Source organism: Buteo buteo, chromosome 24, assembly GCF_964188355.1.
Source record: "Buteo buteo chromosome 24, bButBut1.hap1.1, whole genome shotgun sequence".
Classification (NCBI taxonomy): Eukaryota; Metazoa; Chordata; class Aves; order Accipitriformes; family Accipitridae; genus Buteo; species Buteo buteo.
The window spans coordinates 10386702-10404130 of NC_134194.1; the positions used below are offsets into that span (position 1 = coordinate 10386702).

Genomic DNA, 17429 nt, shown 5'->3' on the forward strand with positions numbered 1-17429 from the left:
CCCCAGGGACGGTCACCCCGGCACCCCCCGTGCACCGGGGCACAACAGGGCACGTGGCCGGTACCGGCCGGCTCAGGGGGTCCCCAGCCCTTAGCGTGGGTCCCGTGGGTGGGGGCGACAGCCACACAGAGCCCGGTCCCTCTCCTACCTGGTGATGGAGACGGCCGCTTCCCTCCCAGGCATCACTGGGGGGGGGGGGGGGGGGCTGCACCCCAACCAGCCCGAGGGACGGGGACAACGTGCCACCGCGGTGGGGATGGAGCTGGGCTCCCGCGTACCCCTCGCCCAAAGGTGGGGGAGGATGGGGAGGGGAGAACGTCCCCGTCTCCCTCCTGGCAGCACTTGCCTCTGCTCCCGGGCTCAGGCTTTGTCTAACTCCTTCCCACGCACTCCCACTCGCGCTGCGGGGGGGAAGGCGGCCTGCTCGCCTCGCCTGCATCCCTGCATCCCCCCAAAAAACCCTCCAGCATCAGCATCTCCCTGAACCCCCCCCATCTGCCTCCCATCACCCAATAGGGTCAAGATCCCCTCCCTGTCCGGGGGATGTCAGCACTGGAACAGGAGCTATAGTTCTATAGGGTCGGGGGGGTGTGTGGTAACCCCAAGACAGGGGAACCTATAGATCTATAGGGTGAGGCCAGTGTGATGGGAGCTGGCACACCTGGTTGCTTGGAGACAAGGGAGGTTGGAATTGCTCCTTCCAGTAAACAGCCAGGCTGGAACAAAACCCTGAAGGCTAAAAATAGGGAGGCAGGATATGGAAATAAAATAAAAAGCATTGCTTTACCCTCCCTGGGGCAGAGCAGGGCAGCCCCATGTCGCCGCCAGACACCTCAGTGGGTGGATGGGGTGGGGGTGCATCACTGCACCCATAAGTGTGTTTCCCCCCCTCAAGGTGTCTGTTCCCACCCATGGTCCTGTGTGCTGGTCCCAGTCCCACAGCATTGACTGGGCCCAGTTGCCCACTTGCAATTGGGGGGAACATGGTGTGGGGCGTAGGTATGGGTTTACATCCCACGCCACCCCATGTGGGATCAGACCCAAGCCTGGGCACAGACCCTGGGGGAGGACAAGAGACACCACAGGCAGGACCAAGTGATGGCAGAGGAGGGGACCGAAACGTCCCCCAGCCCCAGGCCGGGACTTTGCCACAGGGCGGGGGGGCTGCGGGGCCACATCCTGCTGGCATTTCCTTCCACCCGCCGCTCTCAGCTCCGCCGGCAGCCGCTCTCCCCGTCCCCATCGGCATCTCGGCACCCAGCGCATCCCCGTCCCCTCCAAGGCCGGCTGGGGGGGGAATCGCGGGGAGCATCCCCACCCCCCCTCCCCGCAGGCAGCCTTCATCCCAGGCCGCCTGCATCCTCCTCCTCCTCCTCCTCCTCCTCCTCCTCCTCCTCCTCCTCTCCCCGCCCGGGCACCTCGGGGCTGGCAGGAGAACAATAGCGAGGAGGATGAGTAAGATGGTCCCCATCGCCTTGGCAACGCACTCCCGCGCTGCCGGCGCGCGTGGAATCAGGCAGCTGCCTGAAAAGCGCATTCTCCCCCGGCGGAGGGGGCTGCCGGCGCAGGTAACACGGCAGCCCCCCTCCCTCGGCGCCGCGGCCCACCTCCCACGCCGCACGGGCCAGCGCCACGTGAACGCGCCGGGCTCCCCCACAGCCGCCAGCACGCCGCCGGCGCCCGCACACCTCGGTGCGGGCAGGCACGCGCGCCCGGCACACGGTTCGGCCCAGGCTCGGCTTCTCGCCGGTGCCCGGTTGTGCCAGGGAGCGGTGGAACGCAGTCGTAAAGGGTCCGGTCGGGGAACGTGCCCCCTCCGGGGTTGGCCAGTGGGAAGGCGATGGGTTTCCCGCGGCCGCCCGCAGCCGCGCCGCCTTCACGCGCGGCTGCCCACGCTATCTGCGGGCAGGGAGGTTGGGCGCCGGAGCTGACGGGGTGCTGGCAAATGGAAGCGGCAGGGGATGCCCAGGGGCACCAGGCTGCCATCGCTGACCGCAGTGCGTCCCACGCTGCCCCCAGGCTCTCTCCCCAGGATGGGTCGTGCTGCCAGCAGGAAGACCCTCGCCATGCCCAGAGCTGTGAGTGCCTTGGGATGACAAGGACATTACCGGGAGATCCAAAAGCACCAAGCACCCTAAAAATAGTGCTGCCTTCCCAGCCGCCTGAGTGCAGAGGTGCTGGGGGGGTACACCTGATCCCTGCCAGCACCCTCTGCCCTGGGTGCCCCAAAACACAGCCCGTGCCTGGGGTTGACCTGCCCCAGAGCTGCAGGGTCGAGGGCACCGTGGCCGGGACCCCACAGCCCAGCGGCTGAGCACGTCGCTCTGGATGCTCCTGGGTGCAGGCAGGGACATGGATGCAGGCAGCAACACGGTCCCGGGGTCAGCTGGGGCGCACAGGCAGGGATGGGGGCACAGGGAGGCAGAGCCCCCACTGCTGGGATGGAGGCGAGGGGCTGTGCAGGTCCCGGGAGCTGGGCGAGCACCCCACGGCCCCCAGCCCCACGGCCCCGGCTCCCCCATGTACCCACCCCGCACACCCCCCTGCGCCCCGCTAGCCCCGCCCCCGACTGGCCCCGCCCCCCTCGTTGCCCCGCCCTCGACTGGCCCCGCCCCTCTGGGCCCTCTTCTCCCTGTGCAGACCCCGCCCCCATCTTCCCATCTCCCATTGGCCGGAGAATCAGCCAATCAGAAAAGCCTTGCTGTACCCACCCCGCCCATTCCTCTCTCCACAGCGCCCCCCCACGGCCATCCCTGCGGGAATCAGCCAATCAGAGAGCCGTTTGCTGAAGGGCGCGCCCTCAGCCACCCAGGGTGGCCCTTATTGGCCGCTAGCGGGGCGGTGGGGCAGGGGCAGCCATGTTGGGGGCGGCGGGGAGGCGGTTGGGCCGGGGGGCCACCATGGTGGTGCCAGGGTGGTGCCGGGCCATGGCCGGCCTGGCCAGGGGCAGCCCCGACGCCCCCGGGCTGCTGGCCATGGTGGAGGCCTTCTACGGGCAAGCGGCTGCCATGGTGGAGGCAGAGGCGGCGGCGGGGGCCCGGTGGGGAGAGCTGCCCTGGGTGCGCGGGCTCCTGGAGACCATCCGGCGCTGCAGCCATGTCCTGGAGCTGTCCTTCCCCCTACGCAGGGACAGCGGCACCTGGGAGGTGGTGCGGGGCTGGCGGGCCCAGCACAGCCAGCACCGCCTGCCCTGCAAAGGGGGTGAGGCAGGGAGCTGTGGCTCCACTACGCACTTCTCCATCCTTACCCAGCCCTACGTGTGGGGCTCGGCTGGGCTCACCCCCGCCTGGCTTGGGGAGCGGGGAGACCAAGTGAGAGGCATCTGCGTTAGCGCAGTGGTGGTCAGGATGCGTATGGAGGTGCCCAGGAGGACGCTTTCCTTGGATGCATCCTGCAGAAGGACAGAATGCACCTGGGAGAGGCAGCTTTGCCAACCTCAGCTGCAGTCCAGCTGCTCCAGCTCACGCCGGAGCACAGGAGCAGTGTGGCTGGTGGCCACTTCTGCATGCGTTTGACGCCTCATCCTAAACCTCAAAGCGGTGACAGTTGTTCTGAGCCTGAGGGGGGGGTCCGAGCCTCCTGTCTCCTTGCCCTTAGCCTGAGGGTTTTGCTGTGCTGCAGCTGGGCTGTTTGAAGTGCTGGCCACAGCAAAGGCCTGTGTCTGTGGGATGGCCAGCTAGTAGGAAACTGCTTTCCATTCTGTGGTGAGCTGGAGGAACAGGTCTAGGTGAACAATTGCTGATCACTTCTTGCGACGAGATGCTGCCGTTTCAGAAGAATCAGAGCCTCTCCTATAATGCCTCTGTGCCATTTGTGGTAAAAAGGCAGGGACTCTTCATTTCTTCTCTCTCCTTTCCCAGGGGTTCGTTTCAGCAGCTCAGTTGGTGTCGATGAAGTAAAAGCCCTGGCTGCATTAATGACATACAAGTGCGCCGTAGTGGGTAAGTACAAGGGGAACGTAAAGCACATGGCGATTTGGGCAGGGGATGGGGCCATGATACGGTGAGTCAGAAAAGCTCATTAGATGCTTTGAAAATCAGAAGTGCTCCAGAAGTGCAGGATGTTCCTCTGGGCACGGATGTGCGAGGGCAAGGCTTGCTGTGGCTGCAGAATATGCCACTGGCAGTCCAGGATGTTCGTGTTAATCAGGGAGCATCAAGCACTGTGCTTCTCAGATGCAGTCTCTGTGCTTGGGTTGTCATGGATTCAGCTCTGGCTGGTGGCGTTTGTGGCAGGCTCAGGGGCCATATCCTGTCCTGCCTTCAGCTCTGCTCTGCAGAGGCCACGTGGCATTAGGGGGGAGCCATGTGTGGTGTGGGAAAGCGCTGGCCCCTTGCCTGGATTCACCAACAAGTTCATGATTGCCATGGTCACCTCCTCCCCCCAGGGAGACGGTGAGCTGGCAGAGAACATCTGTCTGCCTTACCTGGTCTTTTCCAGATGTTCCTTTTGGTGGTGCCATGACGGGTGTGAGGATCGATCCAAGGAAATACTCGGTGAGTTCACTCTTTTCCTTCCCCCACCGACAGCCCATAACTCACACTCCATTTGCACAGCCCTCCCTCTCCATGTCTATCACAGCGATGCGCTCTGACAAGCGGGGCGAGACATTTGTAGTGAGTAACACTCACCCAGCTACTGTGAAAAGCAGCTTGGGGCAGGGAGAGGGGTGGTGAACTCTGGTTTATGGGTCAGTGCATCTGGCTAGAGACACGCTGAAGGAGTCTGGAGTAAGGACGTTCCTGCCACTGCCTGCTGTGCTGGGGAAAGGTGCAAATCAGCAAGAGGTTGGAAGGGCAGTGAGCAAAGGGACCAGGAGTTTACACATCTCCTTTTTTCAATCCAGGATCCCCAGCTGCTGTGAATGAACTCCCTGGAGACATCAGGGTCTGCCCTGTACGGGCAGTGCAGGGCAGCTGCTGGATGCTTTACCACGGCTCTGTGATTTTTCTTGGGGCCTGCAGTAATAACTGTGTTTTGTTGTTCTTGCACAGGAACATGAGCTGGAGAAAATAACAAGGCATTTTACTGTAGAAATGGCCAAGAAGGGATTTATAGGTGAGCATGGTTTTGTCCCGGTTCTGTAAGCAGTGTGTGGCTTGCAGGCAGCGGAGCGGGCAGCAGCTGCCTGGCTAGGCAGGCACAGAGGCTGCCTCTCACTCACTGCCTGTCAGCAGCACTCACTGCCCTGGCGCTCTGCTGTCTGTTCACCGCTTTGCTCTGCCTGCGCTGTGAATTTGGAGCAGGGGGAGCCTCATGCAGTGCCAAGCACTGGAGGGGCTGGCCCAGGCTGCCTCCCAGTTGCTGCTGGGCAGGGTTCTCACCTGGACATTATCCTCCATTCCCGCTGGCCTGCACAGTCACAGGGAGGAGTGAGTTTCTCCTGTCTCAGTGTGTGATAGAGAGCTCAGTGGGTGCTGGTCACAAGGCAAAGACCTTTACACTCCCTCTTTACTTGAAATTATTGGGAAGGGACAAGGCAAAGGGCCTGCAAAAGGCAAAGGACCTGCAATAGCCAAAGCCACTCATGCCTGAGGGAAGCTGGAGAGACCCTGGGGTGTGGGCAGCACCATGCTTTGGTCAGGGGACCCTTGGTGTGCCCAAGGACATGACCAGCCTGTGGAAATCACCTGGCTGTACACATGCCATTGGTTGGAGCAGAGCAATCAAATTGCAAAGACAGGATTAGACAGATATTTCTATTCCACAGGGCCTGGGATTGATGTGCTGGCCCCCGATGTCAGTACCGGGGAACGGGAGATGTCCTGGATAGCTGACACCTACACCCACACACTGGGGTACCGGGTAAGCTCCGACAGCGCTGGTTTTGAGCCCGGGATGCCATGGGCACTATGAGGGTTTGTGCCCAGAGGCGTGTGCCACTGTGTTGCTTTAGGTTTAGCTGAGGCTTGGGGGAGGGGGAGGGAAGCTGAGGCTTGGGGAAGGTCCTCTCTAGAGGACTTGCACCAGGTGAAACCTTAACCTTCTCTCTTCCCATCCTGGCCTTGCAGGACATCAATGCCCAGGCGTGTGTGACAGGAAAGCCCATCAGTCAGGGAGGCATCCATGGGCGACACTCCGCCACCGGGAGAGGTGTCCTGCATGGCATTGAGAACTACATCACCAACACAGACTACATGGACTGCATCGGCCTGAGCCCTGGCTTCCCCGGCAAGACCTTTGTGCTGCAGGTGAGTGCTCAGCCCAGCTAGAGCTTTGAAGAGGACACTTCCTTAGGACCTTTCTGCCCCTCCTTTCCAGGAGAGCTTTCAGTCTTGGCTCCTGCAGTGTTGCTTGGACATGATTTCCCAAATCGCTCCTCACCCTGTGGCAGCTGGCACTTGTTTGAGCAGTGTTTCAGACCTGCTGTGTGTGGATCAGTTTCTAAGAGCCTGTCTCTTAGAAACTCAAACCAGCAGTCAAGGGGTGCTATGCTGCTCACACTGCACAGGCATTGCCAAGGTTTCTCTGTAGCCATCCCACCTGAAAACGCTCACAAAATGGAAGCTGCGATGGACCCTCTCCTGTGCAGCAGCCAGAGCGGAGAGGTGGCAGGGAACAGGGGGCTCTGCAAGACTGGATGGAAAGAGCCGACCCCAGTGACAACTTCACGTTTCTGTCACCTCCAAACCAGCCTCAGCAAGCTGTGATGTCACCTACAGTGAATGTCCTGCTTGTGGGTATAGCCCCCATTGCTTCTGGGTGCTCTGTGGGTCTGGCCCACGCTGGCATTGCCTTGCCTAGCACCCTGGGAGCTCGGTGGGACCCTGAGGGTGCCAGCTCTGCCTTTACCCCTCTCCTCCCAGGAAGGATCTTCCCTTCCCTGCAGCCCAGGGCCTGCTCATAACTGCGGTGAGGTGCTTCCCCCTGCTGTAGCTCCAGGAGCTCCTGCTCTCTGCCAGGCACTGCTGCCCCGATCCACTGCCTGCTCTGCCCGCAGCTGCCCGTTTGCTGCTGAGGCCACTGCTTTCTGCAAGGGAGAAATAAACTGGAAACTGCGCAGCTGAAGTCTTGCCTGTGGCTGGCACTCTCTGCTTTCCTCTGAGCGCTCGCTCCCCAACGCAGCTCCCTGCCGCGGGGAAGAGGCTTTGAACAGAGGCTGCACCCGGAGCTGCTGCCCGCAGTGCCCTCGGGAATGGCCCTGCCTTTGATCATCCCTTTCCACACATCCTTCTGCTTCGCTGATGTGGCAGAGAATGAGAAGGCTGAAGTCCTTGGCTACTGTGTGTATAATTTTGCTGTGTTTGGGAGCTCTTTTTGCAGTCTCAGGAACCAGTGTTGTTTTAGGAGCTGTACCAAGCTAGCAAGTGCTTTGGGGCAGACAGTGCAAAATCATCTGTTCCCATAAGAAGAGCTGAGCTACCTCCATGGCCCTGCTCTGTGCCATGGCAGCTGATCACACCCCCTCAGCATGAGGTGCAGGAATATTGCTCGGATTGTGCCTAGGTTCTGCATGGTGTCCACCAAGAGACTTTGTTTCTCACTGGATCTGTATTCTACCAAGATTGGCCCTTAGAAACTGAATGGCATGCTGTGCTTGGAACATCACGTCCAGGAGCTCTGGAGGTGATAAAGACAGGCTGAGTGGGAAGCCCTTATCCCATGGGCTCTGCTTTTCACAGCCCTCTAACTAGCCAAAGAGATCTCTGTCCTGCCAGGTCCTAGGCTCCATCCAGCCAAAACATTCACCAAGACCTGCTAGATCAGGGGTTCCTATTTGTGCTTCTCAGCTCAAGCTCCTCAGAGGGGACTGTTACCAGAACAGCAGGTCAGTTTTCAGTGTTTGTCCCCACAACTTCCCTCTCCCCAGACTGTCTCTGCTCTGTGTTGCTGTAGGGCTTTGGCAAAGTGGGGCTGCACACCATGAAGTACCTGCATGATTATGGAGCCCGCTGCATCTGTGTTGGGGAGACGGATGGAGCCATTTACAATCCTGGAGGGATTGACCCCAAGGAGCTAGAAGACTATCAGCAGGTGAGTTGAGCCCAGTTGTTGTGGTTTCACCCCAGTCAGCAACTAAGCACCACACAGCCACTCACTCATTCCCCCGCCACCCAGTGGGATGCGGGAGAGAATCGGGGGAAAAAAAAGGTAAAACTCATGGGTTGAGATAAGAACAGTTTAATAGAACGGAAAGGAAGAAACTAGTAATGATAATAGTAACAATAATAAAATGACAAAAATAATGAAAGGATTGGAATATACAAAACAAGTGATGCACAGTGCAATTACTCAGCACTCGCTGACTGATGCCCAGATAGTTCCCAAGCAGCGATCCCCACCCCAGGCCAACTCCCCCAGTTTATATACTGGGCATGACATCACATGGTATGGAATATTCCTCTGGCCAGTTTGGGTCAGCTGTCATGGCTGTGTGCCTTCCCAACTCCTTGTGCCCCTCCAGCCTTCTTGCTGGCTGGGCATGAGAAGCTGAAAGAAAAATCCTTGACTTGGTCTAAACACTACTTGGCAACAACTGAAAACATCGGCTTGTTATCAACATTCTTCTCACACTGAATCCAAAACATAACACTATACCAGCTACTAGGAGGAAAATTAACTCTATCCCAGCTGAAACCAGGACACCAGTCAATCCAGCCCCTGTTCTTAGGGAGTGGTGGTCAGTGCCTGTCTCTGAAATGCCCACAGAGAAGGGGGCTGCCCCTCATCTCCTACAGAGCCCACCTCTGAGGGCAGTGCTCAACACTGCCAGGTTGGGCCCAGCCAGACTCTCCTATTCATTCCAGGGCCACGGCACCATAGTTGGCTTCCCAAAAGCAGAGCCCTATGATGGCAGCGTCCTGGAGGTGCCCTGCGACATCCTCATCCCTGCGGCTATTGAGAAGCAGCTCACAAGGGAGAATGCACCCTGGGTGCAAGCAAAGGTACAGACCACTCATGCCACACACTCCCAACAGGCCCTGCATTGGTGTGCTAGTGACAGCAGCCCAGCTGAACCTTCACTTTTAGCACTCAGCACCCCAGTGAGGTGTCACATCGCTGCACTGACAACTTGCCCACTGTGCCAGAGGGACAGAGTGTGAGGCAGAGGTAGCAGGTCACATAATTTAGGGGAGGAAGAAAGCCCAAGCCCTTCCCTTTGCTGGCAGGGAGTAAGGATCGTTGGAGTGACCTTGGCTGGCTCTTCTGGCATCCTCAGTCTTCATTGCTGTATCAGATGCTCCCCCCAGGGCAGAGGAGATGATACCCTCAAAGGTACTGGGTGTCACCATGTTGACACTGGAAATCATAGGCACCAGGTGACAGTGATCAAAGCAGGGGACTGCTACAAATATCAGCTTCCTCCCTTCACTGTGAGCTCTAGGGACCAAAGGGATAGGACATGCTGGAACCTGGGACTCTGTCACAGCAAAAGTCTTTTGCAACCTGAGCCTCTACTCATTCTGTGCAAAACATGAGGTCTGAGCTTTTGCTCATTCTGAACAGCTCTAGTGGGGAGCGAGTGCCCAGACCCCTGCTGCCAGAAGTGGCCGGGGGGGGCGGATCCCAGCAGCAGGGAAAGCAGCCTGTCACTGGTTTCTTCTTTCGTTTCTTCCACCTATCTCACCTCTGTTCTGCTTGTGCTCTCAGATCATTGCAGAAGCTGCCAATGGCCCCACTACACCAGCAGCACACGAGATATTCCTGCAAAGAAACATCCTGGTCATCCCGGTATGTCCATCCCCACACACACAGGGAGATGTTGGGCTCATGGCTGTTAGGGCCACACAGTGTTGTCAGCTGCACCGATGTGGATCCAGCTGGACTCTGCCAGGCTCTGGGATCAGGCAGCGTTGATGGTGCTGTCTCAGTCAGCCTGTTCCCTGCCTTGCCCCAGCTCCTGACGACATCTCAGATGCTTGGTTTCTCTTCTGAACCCTCCTGGTTCTTAGCTGCAGCAGTGATAGTCATGGGGCACCTGGCCAGCACCAGGATGTCCTGCAGCTGCTGATGGGCCAACAGCAAACTGTGCCACGTCACACAGGCTGTCAGACCAGCTGGTGTCTCTGCTCAGAGGCAGTGCAGAGCAACCGTGGTTCTAGGATTTGGCCATCCCAGTAACCTCAGGACTGTCTCTGAGGGCAGAGCCCAAGGGTATAGGGAGGGACCCAAGGCAGAGGAGGAGAGATCTGCAGATTGGTCATGTGTCCTGGGGTCACCCTGAGCAGCACATCTGAAGCATGTACTGCTCTTGGCAGGACGTGTATGTGAATGCAGGTGGTGTGACTGTGTCCTTCTTTGAGTGGCTGAAGAACCTGAACCACGTTAGCTACGGCCGCCTCAGCTTCAAGTACGAGTGGGAGTCCAGCTACCACCTCCTGCAGTCAGTTCAGCACAGCCTGGAGCAGTGGTTTGGCAAGGCCAGAGGGGAGATCCCCATCATCCCGTCCCCAGAGTTCCAGGCACGTGTGACTGTAAGTGCCTATAACCATGGAGGGTTGTCCTGGCTCACTTGTTTCACATTCCCAGACACTCCTGTCTGCCATCCCATTGCTGAAAGCTGAGCTTGTGGCACCTACAGAGTCCCATGTGCTATCATCTCACTGATGGAGGGGATGGGGTGGAGATGCCGTCTGTGGTGGTACAGCCCTGCCATCTGAGGGTGCTGCAGGGAGTCCCTTAGGAGCCAAGCCATGTGCTGGAACCAGCTGTAGAGGTGGCAAGCCAAGCTTGCACTACCTGTGGTGGTCCTGCACTGAGCAGAGGGGCTGTGTTTGATAAATGAGTTTGGGGGGCCAACCTCTAGCCTCTCCCACAAAGGATTCACTTGTTGTCCCCCTCAGGGTGCCTCAGAGAAGGACATCGTGTATTCGGGACTGGCCTACACCATGGAGCAGTCAGCCAAGGTACCTCCAAGGGCTCTTTGCCTCGCCCATCCCTGCTCTTGGGCCCCTTGCCTCACTGCAGAGAGTCTGGGCTGTATTTGGGTGGTGCCCACCCACAGCACCCCATCACCAGTCCTGGCAGGTCAGCATGAGGCCTGGTGATGGTGATTCATCTTCCCAGTGGTGGCTGTATCCACGATTCGGGTAAAGCCTCGTGCTCAGCAGCATCCCTTGTTGCTGCTGCGTCCCTGTCCCTCTCTTCCTGCAAACCCGTGCGCCCCATTTCCAGGGTTGCTTAGATGAGCTGGGGGGTGCAATGCTGGGTGGGGGGTGGTCTCGTGCCACCTCTCGGGGAGGTGGGTGCATGCCGTGCTCAGCAGTGTGAGCTGTGTTCGTGGAGCCCACCCATGGGCGCAGGGTCTGTCCCCAGGGGAGCGCTGTGGGGCAGCAGTGGGAGAGTCTCTCCAGACCTGCTCATAGGTAGCTCCAGGTCTTACAGAACAGACCCCTCGCTGCGTCCTCTGCCCCCCCCTTGCCCCCAGACCCTCCCAGCACATACCAACCAGCCTCACATCTCTCCTCTCTCTAGCAAATTATGACCATGGCTGCAAGGTACAACCTGGGCCTGGACCAGAGAACCGCTGCCTACCTGTGCGCTCTGGAGAAGGTGTTCACCGTGTACAACGAGGCCGGCTTCACCTACTGACACAGCAGCTGGAAGGGCTGCCCCTGGCATCACTGCCAGCCGTACAGTGAGGGTCACAGTCCTGCTGCGCAGGGAGTGCCCCGGACACCCTAGTCTCTATAAATGGTTGGTTTGAGCAGATTCTCTCCCTGCTGTCTGGCTCTCAGCTCTCCTGGGCAGGGGGCTGTCTTCCCCCACACTCCATCTCTGCCCCAGCCCCTTTACAGCCTCCTGGGCACTGGAAGAAGCCGTACTAATGCTGGTTTTGGTCTGCTTGCCCGTGGCTGGCAGAATCAGACAAGGGAAGGAAAAAGTACAATTACCTCTAGGGGAGGGGTCAGCCCACAGCAAAGCCAGCCCCAGGCACAGACGTCTTGGTCCACTGAATAACACACGGTGGGTGCTACAAGCACTGCTGCAACTGGCGCAGACACAGGGAGCAGAGCCAGGGTGGGGATTTGCAGGCATCAGCAAACCTGTTGTGTGTTCGTGCTGACTGCTGCAGCTTCACTCTTTGCCGGCAAAGCTGGCAAGCCAGCACGGGTAGGGGATTTAATCTGATATTCATGGTGGGGAGACTCAGCCCTGCCTCTCACCCTGGCCTGTGCTGCAGCCAAGGGGCTGGAGGCTGGCTGGGGACTCAGGCTGGGTTGGTGGCCCTGCCCTGGGGGAGCTGAAGGCCCAAGGACTGCGCTCTGGGGTGGGCACAGGACCCCCTGCTGTGGTGGACATCCCTTAGTGGTGTGTGGCAGTCACCTGCCCTTGAGGTGGTCACACTGGTACCAGCCATGTCCCTGGCCCCCTGAGGGGAGCAGGGTCCCATAGGAAGGTGGGGACAGCAGAGGAGAGGCTCGCTTTTGCTTTGCACTTCTAGCACAAGATCAGGGTGCGTCTCTAGGAGGTACCTTACAAACAGCAGCACATCCTGCTGCAGGGAGGACTGGGAAAAGCCTGCACCCAGCCCCTGAACCCTCTCTGCTAGCACAGCCAGTGTCTCCTGGGAGGGAACCAGTGCTCGAGCCCAGGATTGTGTCTAGCCTCGTCCTGGCTCAGGGTCCTCAGCCCCAAATGGCCTCCTGCATTCACTTGCAGATGCAAAGCACTGCAGCCAGCACACAGGCAGGCGGCACGGGGACACTGCCTGCGCCCCAGGCCCCAGCCAGAGCGTAGCTGGAGGTCCAGGGCACGGTCACCTGCTGCTAACGCAGCAGCGAGCAGACAGCAAGGCATCTTGTCCTCACGAGGACCCAGTCCTGCCCACTCTCCCAGCCAGAAGGGGTCAGCTAGTCTGCCCCAGCCCCTCATTCCTCTTCCCGAAACTACCCCTGCCACCAAAGCGCAGGGCCACCCTTCTCCCCAGGGAACCCACAACCAGGACCAGGGGGCTACAGACAAGAGTTGGCTTTATTCACGGACACGGGGGCAGCTGTGTCACTGGCAGCTGCCCTCGTATTGCACATCCAGCGACGGGGGCGGGGGGATATCCATGCCACGTCACAACACAGTGTCGGCACTACGGGACCTTGGGGGGGGCGCGGGCACCGTCACCACCCAGCAGGCTGGGGAGCGGGCTTGGGCGCCAAAGGGTTCACAAAGGCAAAAGACCCGTCCACCCATAGATAGAGAGATATATATAAAAAAAAATAGTTCCACGATGACCAGAGCAGAACCACAGGGACACGCGTGCAAGCAAAATGTACAGCAGCCCGCGAGCAGGTAAACATGCTTTGTACAGACACAGACACGCCGGGACGCAGCCAGGGTTTATGGCGCTGGGAGGGATACAGAGCGATAAACCCGGGCTTCATGGACACACACACGCACGCACGCACACCAGCCCCTGCGGGCAGCGCCCACGGCTCGGGCACGCGCCGGGGCTCGGGGGCTTGGACATGGCGGGTTTTTCTCACTGCTAGACACGGTACGGAGACATGGACACGGTCCCTTGGAACGGAACTGGAGGAAGAACTCGTGAGCGAACGGGGCAGGGGCACCCCTGCTCCTCCCCGCCACGTGGGCACCAGCCGGGGCTGGCTGGGGAGGAGCAGGGGGCTACCGGCGGTTCGTTGTGCTGCTGGTGGAAGAGGCGAGGACGGGGGTCCATTATGCCTCTGGCTCGTATTCCTGGTATTCCTCCTGTGGAGTGGGGAAAGAAAGAGCCGGTGAGAGAGCCCAGGTGGGGCACGGAGCCCCTGTCCCCGCCAGCCCCACACCAGCCCGTCCATGAGGCTGCAGGGCTGCGTGGATGGGGCACCTGGGAGCAGGCAGGCTCCGGGCTTTGCTCTGGACAGCGATGGCCACCAGCGCGCTGAGCGCTGGCAGCCTGTGCCCTCCATGGTGCCCTGCACCCCCCTACCACCCCGTCCCCTCACCTGCGGGGGCTCCTCGTAGTTCTCCCCCTCTGGCTCCAGCAGCGGTTCGACCAGTGGCTCCTCAACAGCCTCCTGGGCCACCTCCTCTGGCTGGGGGTAAACCGGGGGGGTCAGTCCCACGCACACAGCCCCCCATGTAGCACCCACCCTCCGTGCACCTGCCAGACTGGGGGGACCTGGTAGAGACCAGCAACGCACCCGGGATACTGGGGTCTCCACGTGGGGGGCACCAGTGGGGCCCAGTGGGCACCCCAGGCACACACCAGCCAGCCTAGCCAGGAGGTGACAGGCACGGGGGGGCCATGGGAGCAGGGCCTGGGTACACATGTCCCTGCACCGCTCCCAGCCCCAGACAGGCAATGGGTGCTGGCACTGTGTGGGCCCCAGCAGGCTCCAGGTGCTGATGGGCCTGCGGGAGCATCCTGCATCCCTGGCAGGGGAGGGTGGTGCTGGGTAACCCCTCCCCGGGGCTGGCAGAATGGCTGGCTGGAGGGAAAGGGGGGCAGCCGATCCCCCCGTGCAGCAGTGGTGGTGGCCTCATTTCTTCAGCTGATGCTATTTTGGGCTAAGCTGGAAGCCAACGGCTCATGGGGGCGGTGAGATGCGAACCCGCCGCCCCTCCCCACCCCTCCGCTCCCGCAGCTGTCAGGTCACCTCGCAGCCGCTGGAGCGATGCACCGCCGGCTCCACGCCGCCGGCCGCCATGCAGGATCCCGCGCACGCACACGTCCGCAGCGGCCGCGCACGCAGCCGGCACGCTCGGGGCAGCGACGCCTGCCTGCCCAGGGCACAGGCAGAGCAGATGGGGACCCTCAGGGTCCCTCCCGCGGGGCTGGGGAGCAGCCGAGGGGCTCTCTGCCAAGCCTGGGGACGTGCCAGCCTCTCCGTGGGCATGGCAGTGGCCGGGGGGGGGGGTCTCACCTTCAGGTCCGCAGGGAACTCTTCCTTCTTCACCAGCCCGGTGGCCGCCGCGATGTTGCCAGCGCCTGAGAACGCCGCTTCGCCCAGCTGGGACGCCTGCTCCTTTGCTTTCTCAGCCACTGCAAGAGCCGGGGGTGCCCGTCAGTGCCCCCCCGTGCCAGGGAGGGGTGCCCAGCTGCGGCTCCGTGCCCCGCACTGCTCGGGGGGGCTGGTGGGGAGTCGCTGGGCAGGATCAGGCCCCCCCCCCACTCCCTGCCCAGGCACTGGGGAGGGGAGGGGTCCGGGATGCTGCTCTGCAGCTGGGCAGGGAGTGTGAGCAGCCGCCGCAAATCCTTCTTCGTTGCGGGCCCTGTTATATAAGAGGCTTTAGCCGGGTGACATCAGCCCCTCAATTAGCCTCTGATCTCGTTAGTGCAGCCGCGCTCTCTGGGCCAGAGGGGTACCGCGGTGGGGAGCCAGAGGAGACCGTACCTGAGGTGACGCCTTGCACCACGCCTTGGGTTTTACTCCCTGGGGGTAGAAAGAGACAGAGAAGGTGTTAGAGGGGCCAGTGGCCGGGCTCTGCACCCTGGCAGGGCTCCGCAAGCCAGGGCAGCATCCTGCCTGCACCGCAGCCCGGCCATGCCGAGGCAGCCTGGGGACCGAGCACGCACCTGGCTCCTCCGGCCCCTGCAGGATGCCAGGCTGGGGCAGCACAGGGACACTGCCACGTGCCAGGCAGGGCAGAGACCCCGGGGCCCAGCGCCATGCCAGGGCACAGCCAGGCAGGGTGAACGCCAGCTGTGCCGCTGAGCAAAGCCCCCTGCGGGAGCTGGGATGCATACCCAGAGCTGGTGCCAACACAGCACTGGAAGCCCCACAGCTGGAACAGCCCGGGGCTGGGTGCTGCCGCTGGCCACGCGGACCCTGCCGGGCTCCCTTCAGGCAGAGCAACACCGCCTGCAGATGCCAGGACACCCCATGGGACGGGAGCGGCGTGTCTGCGACGGGGGGAAAGGCGGGAGCCGGGCAGCTCCTGCAGGATGGGGCCTCGGGGTGCTCCTTGAGCTGCTGGACCCCCATCCAGAGCACGCACCCCTGGGCAGAGTAGGGGTCCAGGGCAGGCACCCACCAATGCCCGAGGGAACAGCTCTGGGGCCTCAGCCCTCCCGCAGAGCTGATGCCCTCCAGAGCAGGATGGAGCCCCAGCCCCGCACCCTCCCTCCCGCTGCGGGCAGGGGCAGCCTCGGCTCCCTCCCCGAGCAGGCCAACACCACAGCCGGGCACAGAGCCTGCCCGGGAGCTGCCCCCTCCCTGCCAGCGATGTCTTCTAGGACTTGGCCCCAAATGGACCCTGGCCCCGAGGGGCAGCGCAGAGGGACGCCCCCCCCAGCCCCAGGCTGGTGCAGGGGAGATGCCGGCAGAGCCGTGAGGTGGGATGCGCTCCAGGGCACGGCCTCGCCGAGGGGGACAAACGTGTCCCCAGCCCCTCTGCTCCGAGCCGGGCACATGCCAGCACGGGGGTCACCGGCTCCATCAGCGTCCCTCTGCGCTCCCGCCTGCCCCAGAGCATCCTCGGCGAGGAGCCGCCGTGCCCCATCCATCCTCCTGCCTGCACACGTCCTGCGGGCAGGGGGTGAGCAGGGCACAGCGGGCACCGGCCCTCTGCCCCGGGGCACCCCGCCGGCAGGGTGGTCGTGGCGGGGAAGGGGCAGGGGCAGGCGGGGGGGGGGGGGAGCGTGAAAAGGTGGGGGGGGACGGACGGCAGGGGGATGGGCTGGAGGACGCAAGGGCAAACGCAGGAGCCGGCAAGGGCAGGCAGAGGGGCCCGGCAGGGGCATGCAGGGGACGGGCGGGGATTAGCCGGGGGGGGGGCAGGCAGGCCGAGCCGGCCCTTACCGACATAGAGGACCCCCTCCTTGGTCTTCTCGGCGGCCTCGGCCACCCCCTGCTTGGTCTTCTCGGCGGCGGCGACCACCCCCTCCTTGGCCTTGGACAAGCCCTTCATGAACACCTCCATGGCGGCTCTGCGGGGAGAGGCCGCACGGCTTCACCCCGCCCCGGCCCCCCCCGGCCCGGCCCGGCCCGGCCCCGCCGCTCCCGCCCGCCCCGCGCATCCCCCGGCCCCGCCGCCCGCCCGCCCGCTCCCGGTCCCGCCGCCCGCCCCACCTGGCTCGCTGGCGGCGGGGACGGGCGGGCCGGGCCGGGCCGGGCCGGGCTGCGGCGGGGCGGGCTCAGTGCGGCTGTGCCGGGGCCGCGCTGCGCCGCGCTGCGCCGTGATGCGCGGGGGGGACCGCGCCGCGCCGGGCTGAGCCGTGCCCGGCCGTGCGGAGCCGTGCCCGGACGCCCCCGCCCCGCACGCCGCCCCGCACGGCAGCGGCACCCCGGCCCCTCTGCCGGCCCGGCCCGCCGGCTCCATCCCCGCACGGCTCGGCACCCCCGGGACGGTCCCGTCGCGGCGCACCTTCTCGCCGTCCCCACCCGTCCTGATCCCATCCCACGCTGTCCCCACGCTGTCCCGTCCCGGTCCCCAGCACGTCCCATCCCCATCCCACCCTCTCCTTGTCCCATCTCCTCCCGATCCTGAGCCCATCTCGTCCTGATCCCATCCCATGCTGTCCCCACGCTGTCCCCACGCTGTCCCAT

At 62.3% G+C, this 17429-nt stretch overlaps 2 protein-coding genes across 2 annotated transcripts; one reads left to right on the plus strand and one right to left on the minus strand.

The window, feature by feature from the left end:
• Positions 1–2858: 2858 nt before the first annotated feature.
• LOC142044205 (glutamate dehydrogenase, mitochondrial-like) lies at positions 2859–11638 on the plus strand. Its single transcript, XM_075056403.1, has 12 exons — positions 2859–3201; positions 3861–3941; positions 4441–4496; positions 4995–5058; positions 5711–5805; positions 6012–6191; positions 7837–7974; positions 8748–8885; positions 9592–9672; positions 10200–10415; positions 10785–10847; positions 11416–11638. The coding sequence occupies exons 1-12, from the start codon at positions 2859–2861 to the stop codon at positions 11530–11532; spliced, it is 1572 nt and encodes a 523-aa protein (XP_074912504.1). The 3' UTR covers positions 11533–11638.
• A 1269-nt stretch (positions 11639–12907) lies between these two features.
• SNCB (synuclein beta) lies at positions 12908–17004 on the minus strand. Its single transcript, XM_075056426.1, has 6 exons — positions 16953–17004; positions 16683–16810; positions 15276–15314; positions 14805–14923; positions 13884–13973; positions 12908–13647 (listed from the first exon to the last, which is right to left on the minus strand). The coding sequence occupies exons 2-6, from the start codon at positions 16801–16803 to the stop codon at positions 13615–13617; spliced, it is 402 nt and encodes a 133-aa protein (XP_074912527.1). The 5' UTR covers positions 16804–16810; positions 16953–17004; the 3' UTR covers positions 12908–13614.
• Between the last annotated feature and the right edge of the window lie 425 nt (positions 17005–17429).